Raw genomic sequence first — 26270 nt, 5'->3', positions numbered from 1 at the left:
ACAATTAAAGGGCCAAGGACACGAAGCAACTGACTACAAGAATCCGGAATTGTATCCGGAAAATGGACGTAAGTGCCGTACAACGTTCTTGTGAGAGCATCGCGACAAAGTTGCTTCGAACAGCAGACCACGGCCCTTATTCAAACATTCACTGACATTTTTTTGAAGAAAATACATTATGTTATTAATAAAAAATACTGAAATCGATGAAAAAAAAACAAAAAAAAAATTATATTTGATTGAAAAAATTCTCATTTTTTATTTAACACCCGTTAGTCACGTCGTTTCTCTGATGTTATATTCGTTATACAGTAAAACCCCGATTATCCGCGAGTGGATGATCCGCGGTGCGGATTAACAGAAAAGAAACAGAAAAAGTACGATTTTAGACTCCCCCCTTCCCCTCCGTGGACAAGCGTGGACATTGACTAACCCCTCCTGTGTTGTCCACGTGGACATTCTTTCTTATATTTTAATTGAAAAAAGGGGATAATTGTGTTGTGCCTATATTCATATATTTTGTCCACCTATATTTTAAATTAGTCTTATTTTATACTTGGTGTTTTTTCAACACTCCGTTCGGCGCAACTGATCTGGTAGGCACATCTCGAACTCGAACTCAAAACGTCATCCCCACATCCCCTAATTGTTTTTTACGTGCTTAGAACATATAGGTGATCTGACGTAGTGGTAACATCCATACCTCTCACGCTAAAGGTCACGAGTTCAATTCTCACTCCCGACATTTTTCCGAAATGTGGAAGGTAAAAGTACGAACCAGTCAATTGTGCTGAAAGTCACTATAATACAGAAAAAAAATATATATACAGCCATTCCAAGCCAAATCGATATAGTGGTTCTCAGATTTTCGTGAAAATAGTTTTGTTCTTTATCGCAAAACATTTGACCCGTATTTTTTATTATTTTTTCATTAAGGTGACCATTTCCGTTTAAGGGTTGTCCGAAAAATCAACTTTTCCTCTTTTTTCCAAAAATGACTTTTTTCAAAAATTCATAACTTTTGAACTACTAGACCGATTCAGATGATCGACATATCAAATTACAGCCAATCACCTGGTCTTTTATAAAAAATACTATATCTGCAGAAAATTCGAATTCTGCTCTCGTTATTATTGATTGTATTCGTTTTTAATTGTTTTCAAAGTCTCGGGACCAAAGGCGCTAAATTTTCATATATTTTTTCTGGAAAGCTGAGGATTTGTCACATAACATATGTTGAAACCAGAGAGGCGTTTTTTTCGTTTTTGAGTTATGATTTTTCAAAGTTAACCGATGGTCCAAAAAATCATTTTTCCCTTTTTTTTTTTTCCAAAAATGACTTTGTTCAAAAATTTATTACTTTTGAACTATTGGACTGATTTAGATGATCTATATATCAAATTAAAGACAATTAGCTAGCTTTTTTTTTGAAAACAATGACATATTTGCCAATAAATTGAATTCTAGTCGCATACATCCAGCCTAATCGCATAGAAATATTGAACGAAGACTGAAAACATGTTAACTTTGAAAAATCATGACATAAAAACGAAAAATAACACATCTCTGATTTTTGGATGTTATGTAAAAAAACCTCAGCTTTCAAGAAAAAATATGAGAAAGTATAGCATCCTTGGTCCCGAAACCATATAAACTATAAAAAAACTAATACAGGTCGGACTCGATTATCCGGAGTATTGATTTTTTCTTCACTCCGGATAATCGAATCCTCCGGTAATACAATTATGACTTTGTAACTTTTTAACTTTGCAACTTTGTCTGTAGCGCTGTACCACATTAATAGAAATTTAACCCCCTTCCTGTTGACCGTTTGATCTGAAATTTGGAACACACCTTTTTCTCTGGTGTCATTATAAAACTGCGTATTCCATGATCTTGAAAATCCAAGATGGCGGCCGCTACGAAATGGCGGATTATGTACATATTTTCTCATAATTCTCATATCCCATCAATATGGGTTTTCCCAAAACCCCATCGATATTGGTATCGAATGAAAGGGTTTGACCAGTAGAACACAATTATTTATGGAAATTGTAAATCAAAGATGGCGACCGCTACAAAATGGCGGATCACCAATTTTCTCAGAACCCCATCAATATGTATATCAAATGAAAGGGATTGACTAGTAGAACACAGTTATTTATGAAAAATGTAAATCCAAGATGGCGGCCGCTATAAAATGGCGGATAACACATTTTCTCAGAACCCCATCAATATGTACAGGGTTTTCCATTTCGGGCTTCCGAAAGTATACAGCCCTGCGCTGACAACCGTTTGACATAGCTGTCAACCAAAGCGTCATATCGTTAGTTGATTGTCTGCCATTTTACAATATGGATCGTTTTAGCATTGCACAACGTGTTAATTTTGTTAAATTATACTATAAAAATGATGAAAAACCGGCAAATGTTTTTCGAGCATTACGGACGGATTTTGGTCGCCATGGACGGCCTACAAAGCACGGCCTACAGAGCACAGAGCACGCTAATGTAGTTCGTAAATTCGAACAAACTGGATCCGTAGCGGATATTGTGAAACCTGTGCATCGTCGTAATGTGCGTTCGGCCGAAAATATTGCTGCTGTTGCTGCCAGTGTGGAGGATGACCCGAATGTTTCGATTCCACGGCATGCTCAGCAATTGGGCTTGTCAAACACATCATTGTGGCGAATTTTGCATTTGGTCTTGCACCTACATCCATATAAAGTCCAACTGGTACAAAAATTAGAGCGTGGTGACCATGGAATGCGTCGGGCAAACGTCGATTGGGTGAACGAACAACAGCAGCAAAAAGCTGAATTTTAGCATCAAATTTTCTCCAACGATTAGGCACATTTCGAGCTCGGTGGCTAATGTGAACACCCAAAATTTCCGTATATGGGGCTCAGAAAATCCACACGTGATTGTTGAGAGGCCATTGCATCCGCCAAAAGTCACTGTTTGGTGCGCATTATGGTCTGGTGGAGTCATCGGGCCGTATTTCTTTGAAAATGAGGACGGCGAGACGGTAACTGTGAATGGTGAGCGCTATGGCCGCATGTTAACCGATTTTTTTGCCACAAATTGAAGATATGGATACGGATGACATGTGGTTTCAGCAGGACGGCGCCACGTGCCACACAATACGACCGAACATGGTCATATGGCGAACGAAATTTGAGGAACGCATAATTTCGCGTTTTGGTGATGCCAATTGGCCGTCCAGATCATGCGATTTAAGCCCGCTATACTTTTTTTTTGTGGGGTTATGCGAAATACCGTGTCTATGCCAACTCTCCGCAAACTCTTGAACATTTGAAAGACAACATTCGTGAAGTTATGACCGAGATACCGCCCCATATGTGCCGAAAAGTCATCGAAAATTACCTGTTCCGGATCAAGGTGTGCGAGGAAGCCCTAGGTGGACATTTGAATGATGTTGTATTTCACACATAATGGCATAAACCAAACTTTAATTTGAAATAAAAGTTTCATCGAAATTGATGATAAACTATATTCTATTAGTCAAATCGTTTCATTCTATACCAATACTGATGGAATTGCAAAAAATATATAGCCGACCATTTTATGGCGGCGACTTTTTCGAATTTATGTAGTTCATAGTGTAGTGTGTTCTCCAAATCAAGCCATTTAGCCATTTTTTAGTGGCGGCCAAATTGAATTTTTCAAGATCATGGAATACGCAGTTTTATAATGACAGTAGAATTAAATGTATGTTCCAAATTTCAGATGAATCATACAACAGGGACGGGGTCAATTTTCTATTAATACAGTCAAAAATCAAAAATAAAATACTCCGTATAATCGAGTCTAAAATTCCGGATAATCGAATCCCGGATAATCGAGTCTCCGGATAATCGAGTCCGACCTGTACCATTTTTTTCGCAAGTCTAATATTTTTCAAAAAAGACTATCTAATTGGCTTTAATTTTATGTGTCGATTATCTGAATCGGTCCAGTATATCCAAAGTTATGAATTTTTGTGTTGGAAAAAAGAGGAAAAGATTGCTTCTTCGAACCATCGGTTAACTTTAAAAAATCATAAAATCATCATAAAAAACGTAAAAAAAGGCCTCTCTGGTTTCGACAAATGTCTTGTGAAAAATCATCAGCTCTCCACAAAAAATACTAAAAAATATAGCACTTTTGATCCCGAAACTATGAAAACAATAAATAACGAGGGCAGAATTCGAATTTTCTGCAGATATAATATTTTTTTCAAAAAAAAACCAAATTTTAATTTGATATGTCGATCATCGGGATCGGTCTAGTAGTTCAAAAGTTATGAATTTTTGAAAAAAGTCATTTTTGGAAAAAAGAGGAAAAACTTCATTGTTCGGACAACCCTAAAATGGAAATGGTCACCCTAACGAAAAAATAAAAAAATACGGGTCTAATGTTTTGCGATAGAGAACAAAACTACCACTTTTCACGAAAATCTGAGAACCACTATTTCGGTTTGGCAGAGAATGGCTGCATACAGCGCGGACTCGGTTATATACAGTTTTATAAAATAAATTTATCCAGATTCTCTCAGGAGGTGATAGACGATCATATTTGATGAAAAAAATCCTTCTACGCATATGTTCGAATTTCAACAATGACAAAGTTATAGAACTTTTTTTTTGTTTCGGACTCTGTCGTCTCGAACTGACTCTACATTAAAAAGTACGCTACGGAAGATGATTCTGATGCTTTCATTTGAAAGATGAGAAAATTTAGTACAGGATATAGTAGTGGAACAACTAAATTAGTGGATTTTCATAACATTTTGGAAGTGAAAAACTTAAAAGTTGATAATTTTCAATGTGTTTTTATTAATTTATCATAAAATTCTATATTAACCTAAATTGTTTCTATCAATTAAGTTGAAGTTCTTTAACCGCAAAAACAACAATTTGTTCTTCGACGCTCAACTTCTATTTTTCTTAGTTTGGCTGCAATATCAATATAAACAATTCCTGGTGAAAATTCAAAAAAATCACGATTTTTACCCCACTGTACATGTAATAGCCACTTAAACTTTACCTTGACGTTGAAAGGTTACATTTCTTCTTGAAATAAGCCATATTTGAAATATTAAAAAAAATATTTTTTTTCAAACTGTATTTAATCGAGTCCAAATGGTATATAATCGAATCACATATAATCGAGTCTGTATATGATCGAGTCCGACCTGTACTTATGGTATTCTATACAATGGTCTTATTTTTTATATTGATATTAACGATAGCCCTTTGATTCTGATTTTGTAACTTCAAATCCAACCACTCGAGCGAATAATCATAATCTCTGCTACCATTGGCACAACACAAGCATGCATCATTGCATTTTTACTTTCGCTTCACTCTATTCGACCGCCCAGGCTTTGAAGAGCGATAAAAAGCCGTAAAGTGTTATTGTACCCCATTTGTTGGCTAATGGCGCAATGTGACGAACAATGACACCCGATCGTATTGAGATTTCATAATCGACGATTCCTGAAATTGGTTCAACGCAATCGTGTCATGTGTGTTCAACATGGCTTTGCTGCTGCTTATCATGAAAAGGAAAATAAAACACAAACCGCGTAGCGAGCGTACCATGTTTTGATTGAATTATTACACATTTACTAACTAGGCAGTGACGCTTTGCATGCGTCGTGTAACAACCACTTCAAAAAGTGGAACTCTACACACCTTTTCTGCGGAACTCATTATCTGTGAAAAGGAACAAGCGTCGAGCAGGACAGCTGGCGGCGTCTGAGTGACGAGCGACTTCGAGTGGGTGTGGCGTGTGAATGTGAGCTATACCCTGGTCTTGCGAAATGATGCAAGAGCCCTGAAGTGCAGGCACTTTTATCTAATGTATCAGTAGAATAAAATAATGAAGTGCTGTGATCATTGTACACTCGACGAAAAACTTGCAAAATACTGTTACTTGAACAGAGTGCAAAATACTGTTACTTCGTGAAAAATCAACACAAAAAGACACATACATCATTTTGAAACTTCAAATTTCAAATTGTGGAATATTTTACGGACATATTTTTACCTAGGTGTGTGGAAAAAATATTGGGAAGAAATAAAAAATGTTTTTTTTTCAGTATTTTCAAACTTTTTGTAGACTAACACAATGTTTGCTAACCAACTCAACAGTATGTTCAAATCACGTTATCATACAGCTTTTATTTGATTCCTAGAATATTCCTGTAAGACAGAGATGTTTCTGTTTGAATGAAAAATTACTCCTTCGTCTCTGATGATGAATAATTTTTATTTATTTATTTAATTGTTATCGACAGGCATTATTTTGCCCTTATGATATCAATGGAAATTTCTAATAAAATGTTGCCGGGCCACATTTCTCGAATAATGGAAGTCGAAACCAGAAGCCACTCTGTTGAACAGAACAGTGCTGAATTGAATCCATGGTTGGTACGACGGAAAGAACTCGCAGGAATGCGTGGTCCCGTAGCGTATCAGATAGTTGGCATGATGAATCCAAGACAACGCGAAGCTTTTTCAACTACGTAATTGACATGTATTTTGAAGTTGAGTTTGCAGTCCAAACACTACACGGGCTGAAAAGTCCCGGGATTTATAATAAAGACAATCGCTTTTTGGGCAAAGCTGTATTTATTCCACTTACACTTATATAGCTATACACTTGGTATAGCGAGTTTCCAACATTCCGATTCCCTTCCTGTAGTACGGAACGACTAAGTCTTCGTAATATGCTTGTCAGCCACTTTGCAGACTACCTATTGTACTCAGGAGTGTGTTAATGGAACCACGTCTCATCCACTGTCACAAAACGTCGAAAGAAGTCCACTCGATTACGCTTCAACAACGCTAAACCGGCTGTTGAATCATCAGCGCCGCTGGTTTCGGTCGACGGTCAGCAAACGCAGCACCCATCGCGCGGATAGCTTTTTCGTGTCCAAAATGTCGTGCAAAATGTATCCCACTCATTCTTCTGAAATGCATACGGCCTCAGCTAACTCGCGTAACTTCACTTTATGATCGTTCAGAACGAGTCGATGCACTTCTTTCACACTTGTTTTACGATTTCTGGATTCGTACACCCAAACTAGCGTTGGCAGAAAATATTTCATCTTTGGCAGAAATGATGCCATTCCGTGTTCTAGAGAGTCAATTGCGTAAATAATGTGCTATTTTAAAAGCCTAAAATGGTTTGTATGTATGCGAGCAGACATCTCTTTCTGTTTTCTTTTCTCATTTCATTTGGGATTGTGCCAAAAAAAAGTCCATACGACGTCAATGGGGATCGAACCAAGGCCGGCTGGAATGCGAAGCTATTTCACACGACCGCACTATCTATATGGCTAATGATGCTTCGGTAGTTGTTCAGTAAATACGTGATAATATTGCACCTGATTGTATAATGAAGTTGGAAAATGTTTTCTAAGGGTGGGTTTAGACTAGTGATATATTCGTGTGAAGAAATATGATGAGATTTATAGAAGTCGCATCAACCGTCTACACTAGCGCGAACTTATATAATGACTATATTCATACTTTCGGTGAATTTATTCACTTGAAGTAGAACTGCATCCAACTTTAGTGATTTCTCACCAGTGAGAAATTCACCAGCGTTTACATATGCCTAAATTTATTCTATACATTGTATACATATATACCTCGAAGAAGTGTATCATATGTATTCTTACCCGTTTACATCTATTTTCATGTGAATAAATCCATCTTTAGCTATAGATCTCCCTAATGTAAACCCGTCATAAGAGTAAAAAAGGAGCGTATGAATGAGAACAATATCTATCTCGGTCTGGGCCGTGTATGTGGCAAGGTATGCGGAAAGCTTATTTGTCTTTTGTTTCGCTCGCTCGCATTAATCTTATATTGCTGTACCAGGAATATTATACAAATGCTAACCAGTATTTGTGAGTCATGTCATTTCTGTTATCTTATGTCTCATGTAATGTCATGAATCGGGATGACGAAACATGAGCTAAAAATCAATTTTGGGTGTAGCCTCTTTTGGCCTTCCAGAGCGAGGTGCATCTGCGGTGCTTGTACGGCCCATTTAAAATTCACTAAACCACCGCTAAATTGTTGTAGCCGTGGGCTGGCCGATCCTCAAAAAGCGCGCAGCTTAAGCGCCACTCCCGAAGGAGACTGCCCGTCAAGATCAAGTTTGCCCAGTTGACACTCTCTTTGAGGGCGAGTTCAAGTAATGCTACTTCCGTAATTAAAGCACGGATCGTTCCAGCCAGGCTCTAACAAAAACTCCACAACTAGCTAAAGCCTCATCAATCCTGATTTAGCCTCAAAACGGTCAGTAGATTCCACCTGAATGAATATCATCTCAGGCCAGGTCGCTATCCCCCGCTAGAGAGCGCAAATCAATGGAGACACTCAACATCCGATTCAAATTTCGCCAAGCGGAAGTCGGCAACGAAAAGAATTACAAACACGCAACATTATCTTCCTTCCAAACACTAAACATCATAATCACTTTCAAAATATTTATTGAATGTATGAATATGTTTTCTTGAAACATCATTACATGGAACATTTGGATTTTAACATTTATTAAATTCACAAACGACGAACAAAAATCGAGAATCGAGAATTTGCGAGCTTGGAAATTCTCAGCTCAGGGAAAGTGGAATCAGGTTAACTAATTCGCTTTTCTCGAGAACTTATCGGCCACATTCGTAAATCCAAAACTAAAGCTGGCCGTCTCGTTCTAGTTTCGTTTGTTCTAGTTACCGCATTCCAGCCTTCACGATCAAGATGCAGCATACTAAAAAGCTCTCGCGGAAATCTCTCCCAGACTCTCTGATCTGAAAATTAGCGCCAGAAGAGAATGAGCTTCACACCATTTTCTATACGTATGCTCTGGTAGTGACACTTAAACAACTGTAGTTTGTGACCAAATAAACGAAATGTCATGAAACTTCACGCATAAGGTAGTGACAGGTGAACCTCTCGAAATGAATCTTGTTCGTTTTTAGTGGCGCCATCTGTTAAAAAATCCTGGGACTTTTCAGCACTTGTAGTACAACTTAATCAGTAAAAAAATATTATCAACTGAGTTATCAACGAAAGAAAATGTTGATGAAGTGAGTCGGGAGTTACGCGAGAATTCATACATATTCGTTTAGTCGTTGATTGTTGTTGTCGTTGACTCGTAATCGTAAATCGTTAATCGTGAATCATGAATGAATCATAAATCGATTTTGATGGGAAAAAATACAGTGCAAACCAAAGCATGGCTTGACAAACTTTATCCGGACTCTGCTCCAGCAGAGTCAAAAAGCAATGCTTTATCAAACCACGAAATTCGGATTTTTCCATTTTTTTCACAATAACAAAAGTTGCTTCACTCTCAATGCTGTAACTCAAGAACCAATCCACCGAATGCTGTCAAATTTTGGCACGTATTTATTGAACGATGGTGCTTTGTGATAGTCAAGTATATTTTTGCAACAGGCGCCATTTAGACGTCAATCTTATGAACTTTTCAGCTGAACTGTTAGCGAGGATGACTGATGAACTAGTCCAGTCAGTGGTTATTCTAACTGACGCGATTAATGAATACAAATTCGCCTCTTAATTCAATTGACTTCAATCCACATTTCTACCCCCCTAGGAACGAAATGGTTACCCGCGTACGCAATCTTATTTTTACGTCCATATAAAGAGGGTCGAAAACTTGATTTTTGATGCAAAAAAGTAGTTACCCCATCAATGGACGGTTTATTGTCTACCCATCGTGAACTCAAACCAACGAACTTACACATTTATCAAGTACTAGCTGACTCAGCAAACGTCGTCCCGCCCAAAATTGATTTTTCGTTATCACATCCACGATTCCTTACTAAGCGCACGTTGATGGGTCCAATCGATAAACTGTTCATTGATTGATCTTTTAATCTACCCTTTAAAATTATCTTTTACTATAAAATTCCTAGTTCTTCTACCAATACTCGTCATTATAAAATCAGATTATTTTCAGACACAATTCTCGTTCAAGATGTTACAACCACTTGCAAATAATATGTTTCTCCTTGGGACCCTTCTCCATTCCAGAGGAGAGAGGGGTGTCATACCACTATAGAAGCATTTCTCGTACCCAAAAACCCTCACACCCCAAATTTGGCTCAATTTGCTTGATTATTTCTCGAGTTATACAGAAGTTTGTGTTTTCTTTGTATGGCAGCCATAGAAACATTTCGTGCCCCCTAAAATCTTCACATGCCAAATTTAGCTCCATTTACTTGATTTGCTTTAGAGCTATACAGAAATTTGTGTTTCATTTGTATGGCAGACGAACCATCCCCCTCCCTCCCTCTTAGAGAGGGGGGAGGAGTGTCTATCCACCATAAAAACGTTTATTGCACCCCAAAAACCTTCACATGCTAACTTTGGTTCTGTTTGCTTGATTAGTTGTTGAGTTATACAGATATTTATGCTTCATTAGTTTGGCAGCCCCACCTTTGAGAGGGGGAGGAGTGTCTAACCACCATAGAATCATTTATTGCACCCTAAAACTTTCACATGCCAACTTTGGTTTTGTTTACTTGACAAATTTCCGAGTAATACAGAAATTTGTCTTCCATTTTTATGTCATCCCCCCCTTAGAGAGAGGGGAGGAGTGTCTAACTGCCATAGAAACATATATTGTGTACGATACAATAAAATCTAGTTCATCTGCAGAACATGTCAAACCACGTTGAACTCAAGCATCGATGTATGCATACATGATACATGGAACAGAGAGAGGAACGAATTTGTTTTGGGGAAAGTCACTTCAAAATGCAATGAACACAATTTGACTGGGAAGAATGAAATGAGATAGTCGAGTCGTATAGGGGGGAAGTGACTAAACGCCCAACTGACTGTTTAGTCGTTTTTGCGGAGAAGTTGCGTGAAGAAGCCAAAGTGAAATGAGATAGTCGAGTCGTAGAGGGTGATAGCGACAAAACGTCCGACTGACTGTTGACCGTCATGTTGACGGAGAAACAGCTTGAAGAAGCCAAAGATCATTTCCAATTGAATACGAAGGGGAATTTCTATATAATCCCCTAACTATATTCAGTTGAATATGACTATTCCGAGCCTTGCTAACAACTATCCCTTCCATGATAAACGCTAGGGAACCATACTATAGAGGCGACCGTTCTGGCCTTTTTTTTCAACTAGCAATAATCGCACCTCGGTAAAACGATATCGCCACTGCGCAAAGCTTGTTCTGGCCTTCGGGCGGCGAATATCATACTAACATTCCTTCCCTTCCTCTGGTGACTGTAAGGACGTGGCCGGTGTCGTTATTGACTATTCAAAGTTCGAATCACCGAAACTTGCACATGATGTGCTACTCCCAAACGTCATTCTGTGTGTTCTTTGTACAATTTCGATGATTCAGGTCAATCGAGGAGAGCAACTACGAAATGTACAGTCTACACAAGCTCAAGCTCATTATCACGTCGAGTATCAAAATTATTCAACAATTGCTGAGTGTTAATAAGAAAGGCTTCAGCACATTCACTGGTCTTATAACAGGACACTGTCCGAGCAAATACCATCTTTAAAACATAGGTTTAGTACAATGATATGATATTTGTCGCTTTGTAATGCCGAAAGCGAAACCTCGGAACATTTGATCTACGATTGCGGAGCTCTAACGAGACGCAGACTTCAACACCTTGATAAAGCTGTTCTGGAGCCCAAGAATGTTTGGTCTGTGTCACTCAGGATTATAATTTTTATCAAACGGATTTTTCCTGATTGGCATCTATCTCGTCTCATCCTTCATCAATAAGCATAAGCTTGAAACGTAGTAGAAAAAAATGGGACATACCACAATAGTTCAAAATAATGAACGCAGTGGTTCACACCCAACAAGGAAAAAGCAAAAATTAGACCATTTTTTCTATGTAGCACAAAAAGGGAAAACGACTCAATGTTATGTTTGATGAACATTTCTTCTGAGCAATGGACAGTCCTCTATCAACATTAACGTCGTCGTCGTCGTCGTCGTTGTATATCAGCTACAATGTTGATGCACCGGTAGAAATCAACCCAGTTCTCTTTAGAGATGAGAAAACAGGTTTACCTTCGCAGTGTGTATCACTTCGGCAACAAGTGCAGTAGTGCACAACTGAATTGATTGCACCGTAAACAAGCGATGGCAATCGATTAGTGCACTTGTGCACTTACTACTGATAGAGTCCATGTTATGGAGGGGGGGAGGAATGTTGTGGATTTCATGTTTTTATTTTGATTGCTCACAGGCTGTTACGTAATGGTGATTTCCAACTCGCTGGTGATTCACAATGAATATAAATGTTACAATTGGTTTGTTCGCGAGAATGCATATTTTCAGTTCGCGGAAAAGAACCTTTTGTTGGATTCAACAAAATTCTAACAAAACTCTGACCAGACACAAGCTCATTGGGAGCACGCGAGCATTTTCGCCGGTCGCTGTTCCCTTCCATGATATCATTTACTGTTTTATTTTCGAAATCACTCACCCCGTCTGGCGGCAAAAGAAAGCAATTGACAAGGTTATTTTCTTTTGCCAGAAACGGTGAAACCATCGCCCGATGATAAGTGGCAATATGAGCGAATCGTACTTCTAATTTCACTAACCAGCAGAAATTCAAAAATAAACTGATTGTGCGTAACACAGGGACACAGGAAACATCGCTACGATCATCAGAAACCGCCAATCAGTGCAAGCAGCATTGAAAATTATGGGTTTTTTCTGTGCAAATAATAACCTCGCTTTGACACGCGACAACATGTGAGCGAAAGCATGATTCGCTAATGCGTGTGTAGCGGATGTGTCTTTGAACACACAGTCATGCCTATCTTCATGTCGGTGTAATTAAATTGGAATCAATTGTATGCAGTTAATGGATGCTGACGAAAATAGGCCAGCGGAATTCCTTCACATGGCGGGCTGCTAGCGAAGAGTGCATAAAAATAAATGTCGATAGACCTAAATAAAACTAGTGTTAAATACCGGCGGTTCGATTGCGGCTCAAAGGGTCTCGGAGACATGTTCGATTAGAGCAACATTAGTGTTAGCGAGAGACAACTTAAAATATACTAACAAATTTAATTCTATCAGCAAATGTAATTTCATTTGAAACTACTTGAAACAGTTTATCACTAAGAATGTTGGGTCTGATCACGAACATAATTGCCACACACGCTTTCACGTCACTTACACTTCACTTAACCTTTTTGTGTTTATCATCGTTCGCACCTCCCAAATCAAATCTATCAAATTTACCTCCCAAGCACTAATATCGCTACAAGACATCGACACTGTACATTTGTCATCGCAAATATAATCAAATCAGACTATATAACGCACACCATCAAACCGCCGCATTCGTGAACCTGAAAACGTTTTTTTTTTATTACAGAGTCATTTTGGAACTAACTCAGTTTTAACCCTCTACAGCCCAAGCCCGCTTTTAGACGGGCTTCACGGATTCTTTTTTCAAATTATTCAGACTTTTTTCGAATTATTCAATGTTCACCCCCACTAGAACGTCTTTAGAATTTTTTCATCTATCACACATACACATTGTTTTTATGCTGGCAGCTTTCTGCTAGGAGTATTTTATGTTGAAAGTCGGAAATTCGAGATGAAAGTGGGGTAGGTTTTTTTAGATAAATAAAAAACTTGGGCGGTAGAGGGTTACAAACGAATTCGTTATTAGCTCTGTAGTTAGAAGCGTTTAGTATAAGTCGAGGTTAGAATCATTTTGTAAGAATCATTTCTACAATTTTGTTGAATAATAATACCTTCTTTAACTCATAGAAAACCCGACTTTGTCCATCTCACGATTAGTATAATCTAGGCTACTTTCATATGAGAATTTCTGAATTCCTTTTATCCTTCCTGTTCTCGTGTAATTTGATATACAGGACATGAGGTTTGATTGAATTATGTAAACAGAAACTGGTCAGCAGCGTCGGTCAGAGGCAGAAGCATTCAGGCAATTTGCCAAAAGCAGAAAGTGATTCATATTTCCATTAGACGGATATCAAAATTATAGAAAAATAACTAGAGAAAAATTTAAAAACAGTATCTTGTAAATGCTTTGCAATGATAAACTCATTTTTTCCTTGTTTGAAACTTATTTTACCTTTTTGAATATTCTTTCATTCAAAGAATGTCTTCAAAACAGTATGATTGAAAATATCCATTACATAAAAAGAAAAAAAGCAAAGGCCTTATTCGTTATAGCTATCGTCCTCATTCGGATCTTGTCCACCAATTGCAAATGTCTGAATTACAAAAACCTGCTCTGCAATGTAGGAAAAACTTCACAATTATTATTTTATACTCAAAATGTCAACAAATCAATGTTATACATGATCATAATAATGAATCGATTGATTGAATAATTATCGTTCTTTATAATAAGAGATTATAAGGTGGCCCGCATTGCCATTTTATAGTGTTGCAACTCTCTGTTAGTCTAATCCTAAGAATGGAAACAAAAAAATTATATTCATTCAGGACAATCGGAAGTAGACCTTTAGCCATGTTTCAATTGGCCTTAGTCCTTAATTACATCCCATCGCGCATTTACCGAATCCAAATAAACAAATTTATACTCTCTGGAAACGTCAGAATTTCGTTCTAAAAATGCCACCAGGCGGATAATTTGCTGTTTGTTTGTCTTTTCTCTCTAAAAAGCAAGACAAGATTCAAAATGTTAGCATAATAGCTAAATTAATACGAAATTAAACTTACTCCATTCCGCGTGACTAACTTTCACCACCTAAAACACAAGTGACAATTATACTTGTTTTTCTCCGTGACATGACAGTATCGCGTTATTCATAATAACACCGAGTTCATCAAAGTTGTTACGACGGATGAACTCTTCCGGAATCTACACACACGGTGGCAGCCGTAATCAGGGATGCCACGTTTGAAGACATGTCTCCATTTTGAAGACATTTGACTAACTTTGAAGACATTTGATTTTGTAAAGACATTTTGAAGACATTATGAAAAGTGTGAAGACATTTAGTGTGATAGCCCATGTAAATTTTTGAGATATTATTTCCATAAAATTCAAACTATTGGCCGAAAAGATCGTCAAAAGAAATGAGGCTTTTGTCTCATTGTCATTCGCTCGCTTTTTATCGCGTGTCACTTGTTTACTTTTGTTCTTATTATTCAACGGTGACTTTTATCTCGGGTTTTTTTTAGTTCAACTAACAATAATCGCACCTCGGATAAACCTCATTGGTTATGATATCGCCACTGCGCAAAGCTAGTCTCAGGGTCATTCACTCGCTTTTCTCAAACTTTTTCAAGCAGGAAATCCACAAGTATATAAAATTAATTCAACAAGAAAGCGACTTTTACTTCAAATATGGATCTGGAGAACTTCAAGCGGTTTGAATACATATTGTCCCTAGAAGACATTAGCTCATTTGCATTAGAAAATTTGAATAATTGTGACATTGTATTTTTATTACTTTGGCATATATGGGCAATATTCACTCAATCAACGGTATATCAAACTAATTATTATTTCTAAACTCATGAAATTGAGTTCGCAGTTGTGAAATATATTCTTTGTTCACATTTATTGAAATAAACTTCAAAAACTCTAGGCAAGTTTAGTGAAATGCGCTATATAACAATGCCAATTAAAATAAACGTTGAATAAGCCATCAAACTTTGTTCAAAGGTAAGCTATGAATTTTAGTTTCCTTCGATATGATTGTGAAGACATTTGAAGACATATTTTCGTACCATGTGAAGACATTTGAAGACATTTTCTCGTACCATGTGAAGACTTTTGAAAAAATCACCTGGCATCCCTGGCCGTAATAACGTTGTATACAATTCTCTTCGTTTTCACGGTGAAGTGACATTCGTGATCAGGCCCGTTGAAGTTAATTATTTTACACTGATAATAATGTTTTTGCTCGAGGAATCGATATAAAGCTATACAGCAATTCCATGCCAAACTGATATAGTGATCCTCAGATTTTCGTGGAAAGTGGTAATATGGTTCTTTATCGCAAAACATTGGACCCGTGTTTTTTTATTTTTTATTAGGGTGACCATTTCCATTTTGGGATGGTCCAAAAAATCAACTTTTTCCCCTTTTTTCCAAAAATGACTTTGAGCGTATGTAAATAGAGAAGGCGATAGGGTAATTGTCAGTTTGATGTTTTTTGTTGTCTATAGAGTGATTGTTGTCTTTGAATTTCAAATGGTTGTGTAGACTAAATAGAAGGTATAGATTTTAAAGAAATAATAGGAAATAGATATAGAGTTGAGAAAGGAAGTTAGGGAAAAATTGTTGAAAGTCTAGTTAGTCTTAGTCCAGTAGTCACACGGTTCACATGTTAAAATAAGTGTAATTCATGTAAAATAAATTGAGTGTAGTTTGTTAAGTACCAAGCGTTTTTTAATTGTGGTGTGAAATTGTGATAAATTCCCTGAGCTATCGTTGGTGGATCGGGTCGATCCAGAAACTTTCATTATCCAGTTAGACCACCGGACAGCGGAGACAGTTGATATGATCATTGTTGAGTTATAAATAGAACAGCAGCCCGATGTTTCTTGCAGAGCAGAGCAGTTGTATGGATGATGAATCGATCTTATTTCGACCGTGGATCGATCTCCATCGTTGATGATTGTTGCGTGGACGTAGCTATTTTGTAACAACACAAAATTGGTCAATGAGGGCCCTGAGTTTTGAACTCACGAACCAAAGTGGCTACGAAAACCTCCATGATTATTATTTCAGTAAATCAAATTTCCAGACATTCGTTGGAAAGCTATTGTCATTGCGCGTCTTTTTCAGTATGTCATATGTTGAAGCGTAAACATCATAGTTTTTTTTGTCACTTCGAATATGTTGAATTTCGTATCAACGAGACTGTTTTTGAGGAAAGTGTTACTTCATTGCTTCAATATGAAGAAAAAAGCTGCGGAAAGTCATCGCATTTTGGTGGAAGTTTATGGTGACCATGCTCAAACTGAGCGAACGGGTCAGACGTGTTTTGCACGGTTTAAAAGTGGTAATTTTGACATGGAAGATGAAGAACGTTCCGGACCGCCAAAAAAGTTTGAAGACGAAGAAGGCTTTACTCGATCAAGATCCGTCACAAACGCAACAACAATTTGCTCCAAGTGTATCTGGGAGTAGCTCAGCAAACCATATCTGATCGTTTAAAAACAACGGGAATAATCCGAGAGATAGGACATTGGGTGCCGTATGAATTGAAGCCACGAGATGTCGAACGGCGTTTTTTCACGTGCGAGCAATTGCTCCAACTGCATAAAAGGGTTTTTTGCATTGAATCGTTACTGGCGATGAAAAGTGAGTCCATTACGACAATCCTAAACGTCGGGCAACGTATGGATACACCGGCCATGCATCAACATCGATGGCCGCCTGGAATATTCACGACCAGAAGGTTATGCTGTCTATTTTGTGGGATCAGCTGGGTGTGATGTAGTATGAGCTGCAAAAACCGAATGGAAAAACGGAAAAACGGCCACAATACGAGCAAAGACACGATAAAGTTATTTTGCAGCATGAGAATGCTCGGCCGCATGTCGCGAAACCGGTCAAAATATACTTGAACAACATGGCCTGGCAATTGGCAATTGTGATGAAGTCAAACATTGAATCGATTCGTGGTTAGCCGACGAACCGGCCGATTATTTCCGCAAAAGGATCCGTGAATTGCCAGAAAGATGGGAAAAAATTGTGACTAGCGATGGGCAATACTTTGAATATTAAATTTATAACCATTTTTGCAGAATAAAGCATTAATTTTTGTAAAAAAAAAACGAAGAAACTTACCGGCACTCCTATCAATAATTCTTGTTGTTTTTTCTTTAAATCTCGTGCACAGTGCAGCGTCCATTAAACTGCATCCATTGAAACCAATTTACTTTATAATATGAAGACTACCCAATTGTAAATTATCCCACTCTTTCACACTCTCACAGGTGGAGCTTTCGATGGGGTAGAAGATGCAGTATCACCATTCGGTTACCGTAAGGGTGAAGGCATAGACGCGGGGTATGGCGAAGTGGATTGGATTTGCAGCCGTGACCGTCCGCGCACTGATCCCATCTTTGAATCGCTAAACCCACTTGACGGAAAGATTTCTGGCGCTGGTGAGATTCCAAATGACGTCTAAATATGATTTCTGAATTTCACTGATGTTTTCTTTTTTTTCAGCGGCGAAATCTGAGCTGATTAAATCGAAGCTGCCGAACAATGTTCTGAGTAAAATCTGGAAATTGTCCGACTACGACCAGGATGGTTTCCTCGACATCGAAGAGTTTGCGCTTGCGATGCATTTGATAAACGTGAAAATGGACGGTAATGAGCTACCAACAACACTGCCGGCGCATCTTGTACCTCCCTCCAAACGTGCCGTTCAGGAGGAAAATTAGGTTTATCGCGTGTCCACTGTTTTGCATGTACTTTTTCACCTTGTTTAGTTTTCCCTCATGCTAGTCCTCTCATCACGCTTTATTAGTAGCGCTAAGTATGCTACCCGAAATTGTTCGCCGGATGTTTTGATATGACGTATTGCAACCAAATTATCTAGAAATTCCACAATAAAGTCTAGAGCGCAGCGCGCCAGGTCGTCCCCCCTTGCAAATAGGTGCCTAATAATTTCACCAAAATTCATCGCATTCATTCACACGAAAAATAGCGCAAAGTGAAGGACGAGCCTTACGAACATTGTGAAACGAAGTTTATTTATTTTTTCTAACATTTCCACCCAAAGTGCAATCACAATGGTCAGCATTTGAGAATTTTCATGCAACTGTAGAAAATGCGTATTTCACACTTCAACAATGTTTGGAAGACCAAAACACTGAACAACATATAACTTATTTATGTATAATTGAGAGCGATGCAATGTTATTTGTAACTTTTTGTTGTTATTTCTAAGCCTATTGTTCCTAGAATCAATTAACTAATGTGCTCGTTCCGGGAAATGTCGTGCAACACAGGCTTAGTCAAAAAATAAAAATTCAATATAGGTAGTTGAATAAAAAGCGAGTGAATACAATACAAACAAATTCAATTTTCATACTTTTATTTCTTTATTCCACAAGGTAAGCTAGTGAACGAATCTTCGAGAAACCGACTGCTTCCCAAGCAAATAACCCAATTTTGCGATATCGAGGAGTGTTACAGAAGATTTTACACACTCCTATAACGACAATGGACAATTGTTCTATTGCCTCAAATGAGGGGTTGATGACCTTCGATCACTCTTCACAGACAGAGTGTACCGATGGTGCTATTCAAAACATGATGAGAGCTGCCACTTTTGGTTGAAGAGCGGATATATTGATAGATCCCAATCCTTTTGTGTATTCTCACAGCGATGAGATAGTCACATGATTGCAAATGAAAACGGAAGCAGGATGATGTTTCGCGTTTAAGGGATTTTCCAGCTAATCAATTCAAATGAAATCACCGTGTGAGATACCAAAAACCGTTTCGGTATGAAATACAGATCCGTGGGAATAAATCAATCTCATGTTTCTCGAATTTTCGTTGGCTCCTCTCTGTATCACAATTATCATGTAGTTTGTATTCTGTGGAATCAATGCTCGATTTTGAACCAACATCAGTCAATTAAGGATGATTACGCGTAGTTTGATTTGCATAATTTTGAAGCTTTTTTTCCTTTTCTCTCGTACATGAAAATATAGTTTGGACAGTATCAATCCTCACAGAAATCACCAGAAATACATCTGAATTGACTCAAAGCACCCAAAGCTATGCACTCCTCTTGTGTTCTATTAGATGTTTATCATAAAGCAATGCTTGTGAGCTTTTCTGTTGGTTCAATGTTTGTAAGCACATTTCGAGTAAGTCGTTGTTTTGAGGAGAAAAAAAACGCGCGTTTGGATGGAAGAGAATTGAGAGCAAACAAACGAAATAATAATCGATATAAACTGAATGAAAGAGGTTACAACGCAGCGGAGTTGTGAAGAAACCGATAATAAAAATAGCTTTGTTGCGAGTGGAAGAAAAGAGATATATATTTACAACTGTAGCATTTTTGACGAAATTTGTAAAATATCTATATTTAAAAATAATGGATCATAACTGTGTAATTTAGCGCTACGGTTATACCGTAAAATAAAGATAAAATCGATTGTAGTAAAAATATCGTGCAAATAAAAAAGGTTATCAGATGGGGTATTTTTTTTGACAAAAGATGTAGATTCGAAAGAAAGTCCTAAAAATCTATCTATGTTTCTCGTCATTAATTAGATTTATTTCTAGAGAAGGGTTGCCACATTTAAGTCTGTAAAATTTTCCGAAAAAAATCTGTATATCTGTATTTTTAGCATAAAAATCTGTATAACAAATCTGTATCGAAAAATTAAGGGAAAAAATGAAAATAAAGATTTATTTTCATTTTGAATCATTTTTCTTATTTCTGGGTCGTTAAAGTCATATCAGTCATATCAACAAAATAGATCATAAAAATGTTTTCTCATAATCCTCTGAATTGTATGATTTTTATACATGGTTTTGTTGAACTTTGCCTTCAAATTTTTCATCAATTTAATTCTTGAAGCACCTCTTTGAGTCGACACATAGTTCTTCGCTTTCAAAATAGATTCTATAATTGTGGGTGTGAACCGATTTTCGGACTTTGTTTTGTTGGTAATGTAAAAACGAAAAAATTCACTCAACACACGCTGATGAATGTTATCAAAAAGTGTCTTACAAACGACCTTACCAATCGATACAAAAAATTCTCATCACGCCTTTTGACATCCAACATCTGGGGCCAAGTTTTGTCTGAGTCACTCAATTTTTAGCACATAAGATTCGTCTTGAGTCACGTAAATTCGTTATCCAAATCTTACCTGCTTCAACGAACTGAGGAAATCGGGCTCAATATAGAAATTGCAACAAATAGATTTGAAGGTCGGCTTCCTAGCTGTATCCAATCCTTTTTCAGCTTCTTTTGCATCGATACCAACGTAAACATACTCAGGTTTCTTGAGAAAGTCTTCAAAATCGTTGAGATCAAGGTCAGCATCAACGAATCGTTGCACGCAGCTCTCCGAACATAAGTTACCCAACATGATCAACGATAAGCGGTAGAACAAAGTTTAGGAACAGCATAATCGGTTTATACATAGTGTTGTTCAAATCGGTCAATATACGATTGGCGGATTGATTATGGTCATACTTAACTTGGAACGAATAAAATAGCTTGAGCTCTTCAAATCGCTCCAGATTTCGCCTAACTACTGCCTCCAACTGAAGCTAACGGAGCTAAAGAATTCTGAACCAAGATGTCTGAGGAAATTGGCATTGCAAATCCATGCAGGTCGGATTTTTTTTGTTCCGACTGAAATGTGTTTGCCTAATACAGCCTTCAATACCAAGTGTCTGGGGAAATCGGCTATGCAAATAAATGCAAACTGCGAGTACTTTTGTAGCCTTTTTGCAGACTAGAATATGTTTCCTTAACACAGTCTTCTAAGCGTTCTTAGGAACCTGGGAAAATCGAGCAGACACTAGAGGCAAATGAACTTTCAAGTTTAAAGCCTCTTTAGCATATAAAAAAGTTGAAGCTGTTGATTCATGCAGCTGGGGGTACTTCTGCACCCGCATGTTTTTTTTTGCATTCCGAAAAGTGTTTTCCCAACACAGATTACAAAAGCGGGTACGAACACAACGCTTTGGCTCGGTTATTTAAGTTTGCATTGAAGGATATGCCTTCATATCCTCTGCTCATTGAATTTCTACGCATACTATTTGATGATTAGGCAAGATGTTGATAACTGTTTGCTGCGATAACGCCTATTGATTAAACAATATGCATTCGACATACATGTCAAAATCGAAACTGAGTGCCTGAAGTTCATCAAATCAAGCAAATTTGCGGTTCGAGAAGTACGTACACTTCAGAGATACAAACTTCAGAGGGAAATGTAAAATAAAATAATCTTGTGATAATTCTTCCGTTCACATATTTTGTCCTTGGCATCATACCAAACGTAAAAGGACTGTCATTAAATTTACTTGTAACGAAGAACATTATCTATCACAATGCAAAGCAAATATATTGAATTCAATTAAATTCGGAAATTGTTGCATTCAATCAAAAATTTAATCAATACACACTAAGCTGAAAAGTCCCACGTCAACCTTGCGGTTATATCATAGATATAACCCACCCATTTTTTTTCTGAGGCAAACACACAAAATGTTTTTTGGTGGCATTTGAAAGAGCATATTTAATTTTAAATAATGTGAGATTTTCAAAACTATGTTATTTTTTCGATTTGAGTAAATTAAAATTGAAATCATGAGTTTTTGGGTGAAAAACCATCAAAAACTTTGAGCAGAATTAATAATATTGACAAGTTCTGCATCGAAAAATGTTGGTCTTCGTAAGATCTAAAAGTCGTACGAAAACAATTTTGATGTAGAATTTCAAATATTAAAGTTAGAGCAAAAAAGCCGTTTTTCATGGTAACCCTAATGCAACGTAGATAGAAAGCGCTAAAAATAACTTTGTGGAAGATATTTATTCTCTAGATAAAAACTGTCTTCGACAAAATGTTTACATATGATGCAGCGCTTTTTTCAATGTTGTCAAAAATAGGGTGACCAAAATTTTAGATGAAAGAAAAAATATAACTTTCGTATCTTTATGAATAGAAATAAACATAGTTCGACAATGATGTAGTCCCCGCTATTTTAATCACATTTGTAGAACAAAGCTTTGTTTTGTCTTTTAATATAATCGATTAAGCGTTTATCTTTCTTAAGTTGCATTAGGGTGACCATGATAAAACGCTCTATTTATATGCTCTTTTAAACACCGCCAATAAACATTGTTTGTGTTTGCCCCAAAGAGAATGACAAACAAATGAAGAGAGCGCATTTTTTGGAAATAAATATCAATAACTTCGAGCAGAGTTGAGATATTGACCAGCTCTACATCATAAAATGTTAGTATTAGTAAGTTCTAAAAGTCTTCAGAAGACAATTTGCATGTAGAATTAGAAATATAAAAGTGGGATAAAAAACAGTGAGTTTTTCATGGTGACCCTAACGCAACTAAAAAGAAGCGCTATATCGGTTATTTCAAGAGATAGAAAAAAAATTGTTCTACAAAGATGTCTCAAACAACTGGAACTACAACATTGTAGAACTATGTTTACATCTAAATCAAGGAAAAACAGGGTCATTCCAGAAAAATCAGGCCAATTTGACTGTTTGTCAAGATATCAGGGAACGTGCCAAAAAGTCTGGGAAATCCTGAAAAATCAGGAAGGTTGGCATCTCTGGTCAGAGGGTTCCTTTTAAATCTTCTTCTTCTTCTTCTTCAATGGCACTAACGTTCCTAGAGGAACTTCGCCGTCTCAACGTAGTATTACTTGCGTCATTTTTATTAGTACTTAGTTGAGATTTCTATGCCAAATAACACGCCTTGAATGCATTCTGAGTGGCAAGCTCTAGAATACGCGTGATCACAGTGCATGTCGGAGGAAATTTCTTTGACGAAAAATTCCCCCGACCAGAACGGGAATCGAACCCGAACACCCGACATGTTAGTTATGACGCTAACCACTCGGCCACGGGAGCACTCCTTTTAAATCTATTATCCTTTATATACTTGCCTGACTTGACGCCTTATTAGGTTTGATCATTCCTGTGACTCACGCCGCTACCACTAAAAAGTTCAGGATTCGTACCAAAAGACATAAACCTTGCAAACATTTCGAAGTCTCGCCTAGTTGAAATTTTTAACCTCTTGAAATCTGTATTCCATTGCACAATGGTTCAAGAGAGGCATTTAAATGGAAATTAGCATCTAGAGCTCGACAGTTATTCTCTAGACAAACACTGTCTTGGACTAAGTTGTTGCATATGATAGAGTGCTTATTTTGATGTTATCAAAAATAGGGTGATCAACATTTACGATGAAATAACAATTCCAACTTTCTTATCTTTATAGATAGAGGTAAACATAGTTCTACAATGTTATAGCCCCAGTTATTTAAGAAAACATTTTTCCATCTCTCGAAATAACCGATATAGTGCTTTTTTTCTAAGTTGCGCTAGGGTCACTATGAAAAAAGTTGTTTTTTACTTTAATTTTCATATTGCAAATTTTACAGGCAAACTGTCTTCAGAAGACTTTTAGAGTTTACTAAGACACACATTTAGCGATGATTAAGATATTGACAAGTTCTACATCATAAAATATTTGTCTTGATAAGCTCTAAAAGTCGTTCGAGAACAATTTGATGTAGGATTTGAAATATAAAAGTTAGAGCAAAAAACCTGTTTTTTCATGGTGTCCCTAAAGCAACTTAGATAAAATACAACTATATGGAAGATCTTTATTCTCTAGATAAAAATTGTCTTCGACAAAGTTGTTACATATGATAGGGCGCTCATTTTCATGTCATCAAAAATAGGGTGACCAAAATTTTCGATGAAATGAAAAATCTAACTTTCTTATCTTTATAGATAGAGATAAACATAGTTCGACAATGTTGTAGCCTCAGTTATTTTAAGCAGCTTTGTAGAAGAAAGTTTTATTTTATCTCTTGAAATATCCGATATAGCGCTTTTTATTCTAAGTTTCATTAGGGTGACCATTTATATTTCAAATCCTACATTAAAATTGTATTGGAACGACTTTTAGAGCTTATTAAGACAAATATTTTGCGAAGCTGAACTTGTCAATATCTTAATCCTACTTAAAGTTATTGATGCTTCTTGACCCAAAAACTCATGATATCAATTTTATAATTTACTCAAATAAAAAAAATAACATATTTTTGGAAATCCCACATTATCTAGAGTCAAGTATGCTCTTTCAGATGCCGTCAATGAACATTTTTTATGTTTGCCCCAAAAAGAATGACAAGCGAATGAAGAGAGCGTATTTTTTGGGAAGAAATATCAATTACATTGAGTAGAGTTGAGATATTGACAAGTTCTGCATCGCAAAATGTTTGTCTTAGTAAGCTCTAAAAGTCTTCTGAAGACATGTTATTTACATGTAAAATTTGCAATATGAAAGTTAAGGCAAAAAAAACAGTTTTTTTATGGTGACTCTAGCGCAACTTATTTTATTTCATACAAAATTTTGGTAACCCTATTTTTGACAACATCAAAATAAGCGCTTTATCATATGTAACAACTGTCGAGCTCTTGATGCTATTTTCTACTTAAATGCACTTCCTGGATCATTGTGACATTATGATCGACAATAATTTAAACTGAAAATGTATTAGGGAAATTATAATTAGAGAGTGCTGAAAGGTGGCGATCGATTTAATTGAAATGACGAATAAACAAACACTTTATTCAATTAATGTTTGGCAGAATCGGATTTAAAGCCATTTTTGGAATCCAACCTGTCAAATGCAGCAATTATTCCTAGTAGGGTACCTGCGGATGTACTTCTCTGACGAGGTTCTTTTTTCAAAGCGTTGGTGGTAGTTATGCAAAGTTTGATGTTTACCTATAATGTTGATGAAAAGTTTCACCGGTCGTGGTAAATTCAGAATTTTCATTTCGGCGAAATCGCTATCTTTCCAATGATAAATGGTCTATCAACCTAATTGAATAGGCGCACAAATGCGAAAACGTCTTTCTTAACACTAATAGAAATTAAAATAGACGGTGGCCGCCAGCATAACTGAATCATCATTCATCACAACACGAGTGTAGCAAATTTAACGGAGAAATAATTGAGTTGATTCAGATTATCTTTTGATTCGAAGGATAGAGTATTTATCGTTAGCCACGACCACAGCATCATCGCGACGGCGGATGAAGTGACGAGAGATGAAGTCAACAAAGTTAAATAAATTCATTCAGAATATCATCGACTGGACAGACGAGCAGCCAGGAGGAACGGAAACACCGTAATTCTGCACATAGGGCTGTGCTATCCATCCATGGCGGCGGCGGCGTCGGTGGGTACGTGCCGAGGGAAGTTAATGTGTCGAGAACCATAAATCACCGGCGACTGATTGCGTTACGCTATGCCGTGAGACAAATTGAATTTTAACAATGAGGCATTGATTCATTACATTCATTGAGTTGCGGGGTGTTATTATGTAATTAATTATACGATTCATCTATCTTTTCTCTCGATATATTGTGAGGGACCAAAATAGTGAATCTCATCCGTTTGTTGACTATCATTCATAGTGTTGGGGAAAACAGTAAATTGCATAATT

At 37.0% G+C, this 26270-nt stretch overlaps 1 protein-coding gene and 1 pseudogene across 1 annotated transcript in view; one reads left to right on the top strand and one right to left on the bottom strand.

Moving 5' to 3' along the window:
• The window catches only part of LOC129779500 (EH domain-containing protein 3), a 32182-nt gene extending 11951 nt beyond the window's left edge, over positions 1-20231 (top strand). The window contains exons 2-3 of the mRNA XM_055787006.1: positions 18006-18176; positions 18241-20231. Of these exons, the coding sequence (XP_055642981.1) occupies positions 18006-18176; positions 18241-18458 (389 nt within the window). The 3' untranslated portion in view covers positions 18459-20231. The remainder of the gene's footprint in view (positions 1-18005; positions 18177-18240) is intronic.
• LOC129763746 (U4 spliceosomal RNA) lies at positions 15219-15299 on the bottom strand (annotated as a pseudogene).
• Positions 20232-26270: the final 6039 nt, after the last annotated feature.

Source organism: Toxorhynchites rutilus, chromosome 1 (assembly GCF_029784135.1).
Source record: "Toxorhynchites rutilus septentrionalis strain SRP chromosome 1, ASM2978413v1, whole genome shotgun sequence".
Classification (NCBI taxonomy): domain Eukaryota; kingdom Metazoa; phylum Arthropoda; class Insecta; order Diptera; family Culicidae; genus Toxorhynchites; species Toxorhynchites rutilus.
This window is presented reverse-complemented; position numbering and strand designations above follow the sequence as displayed.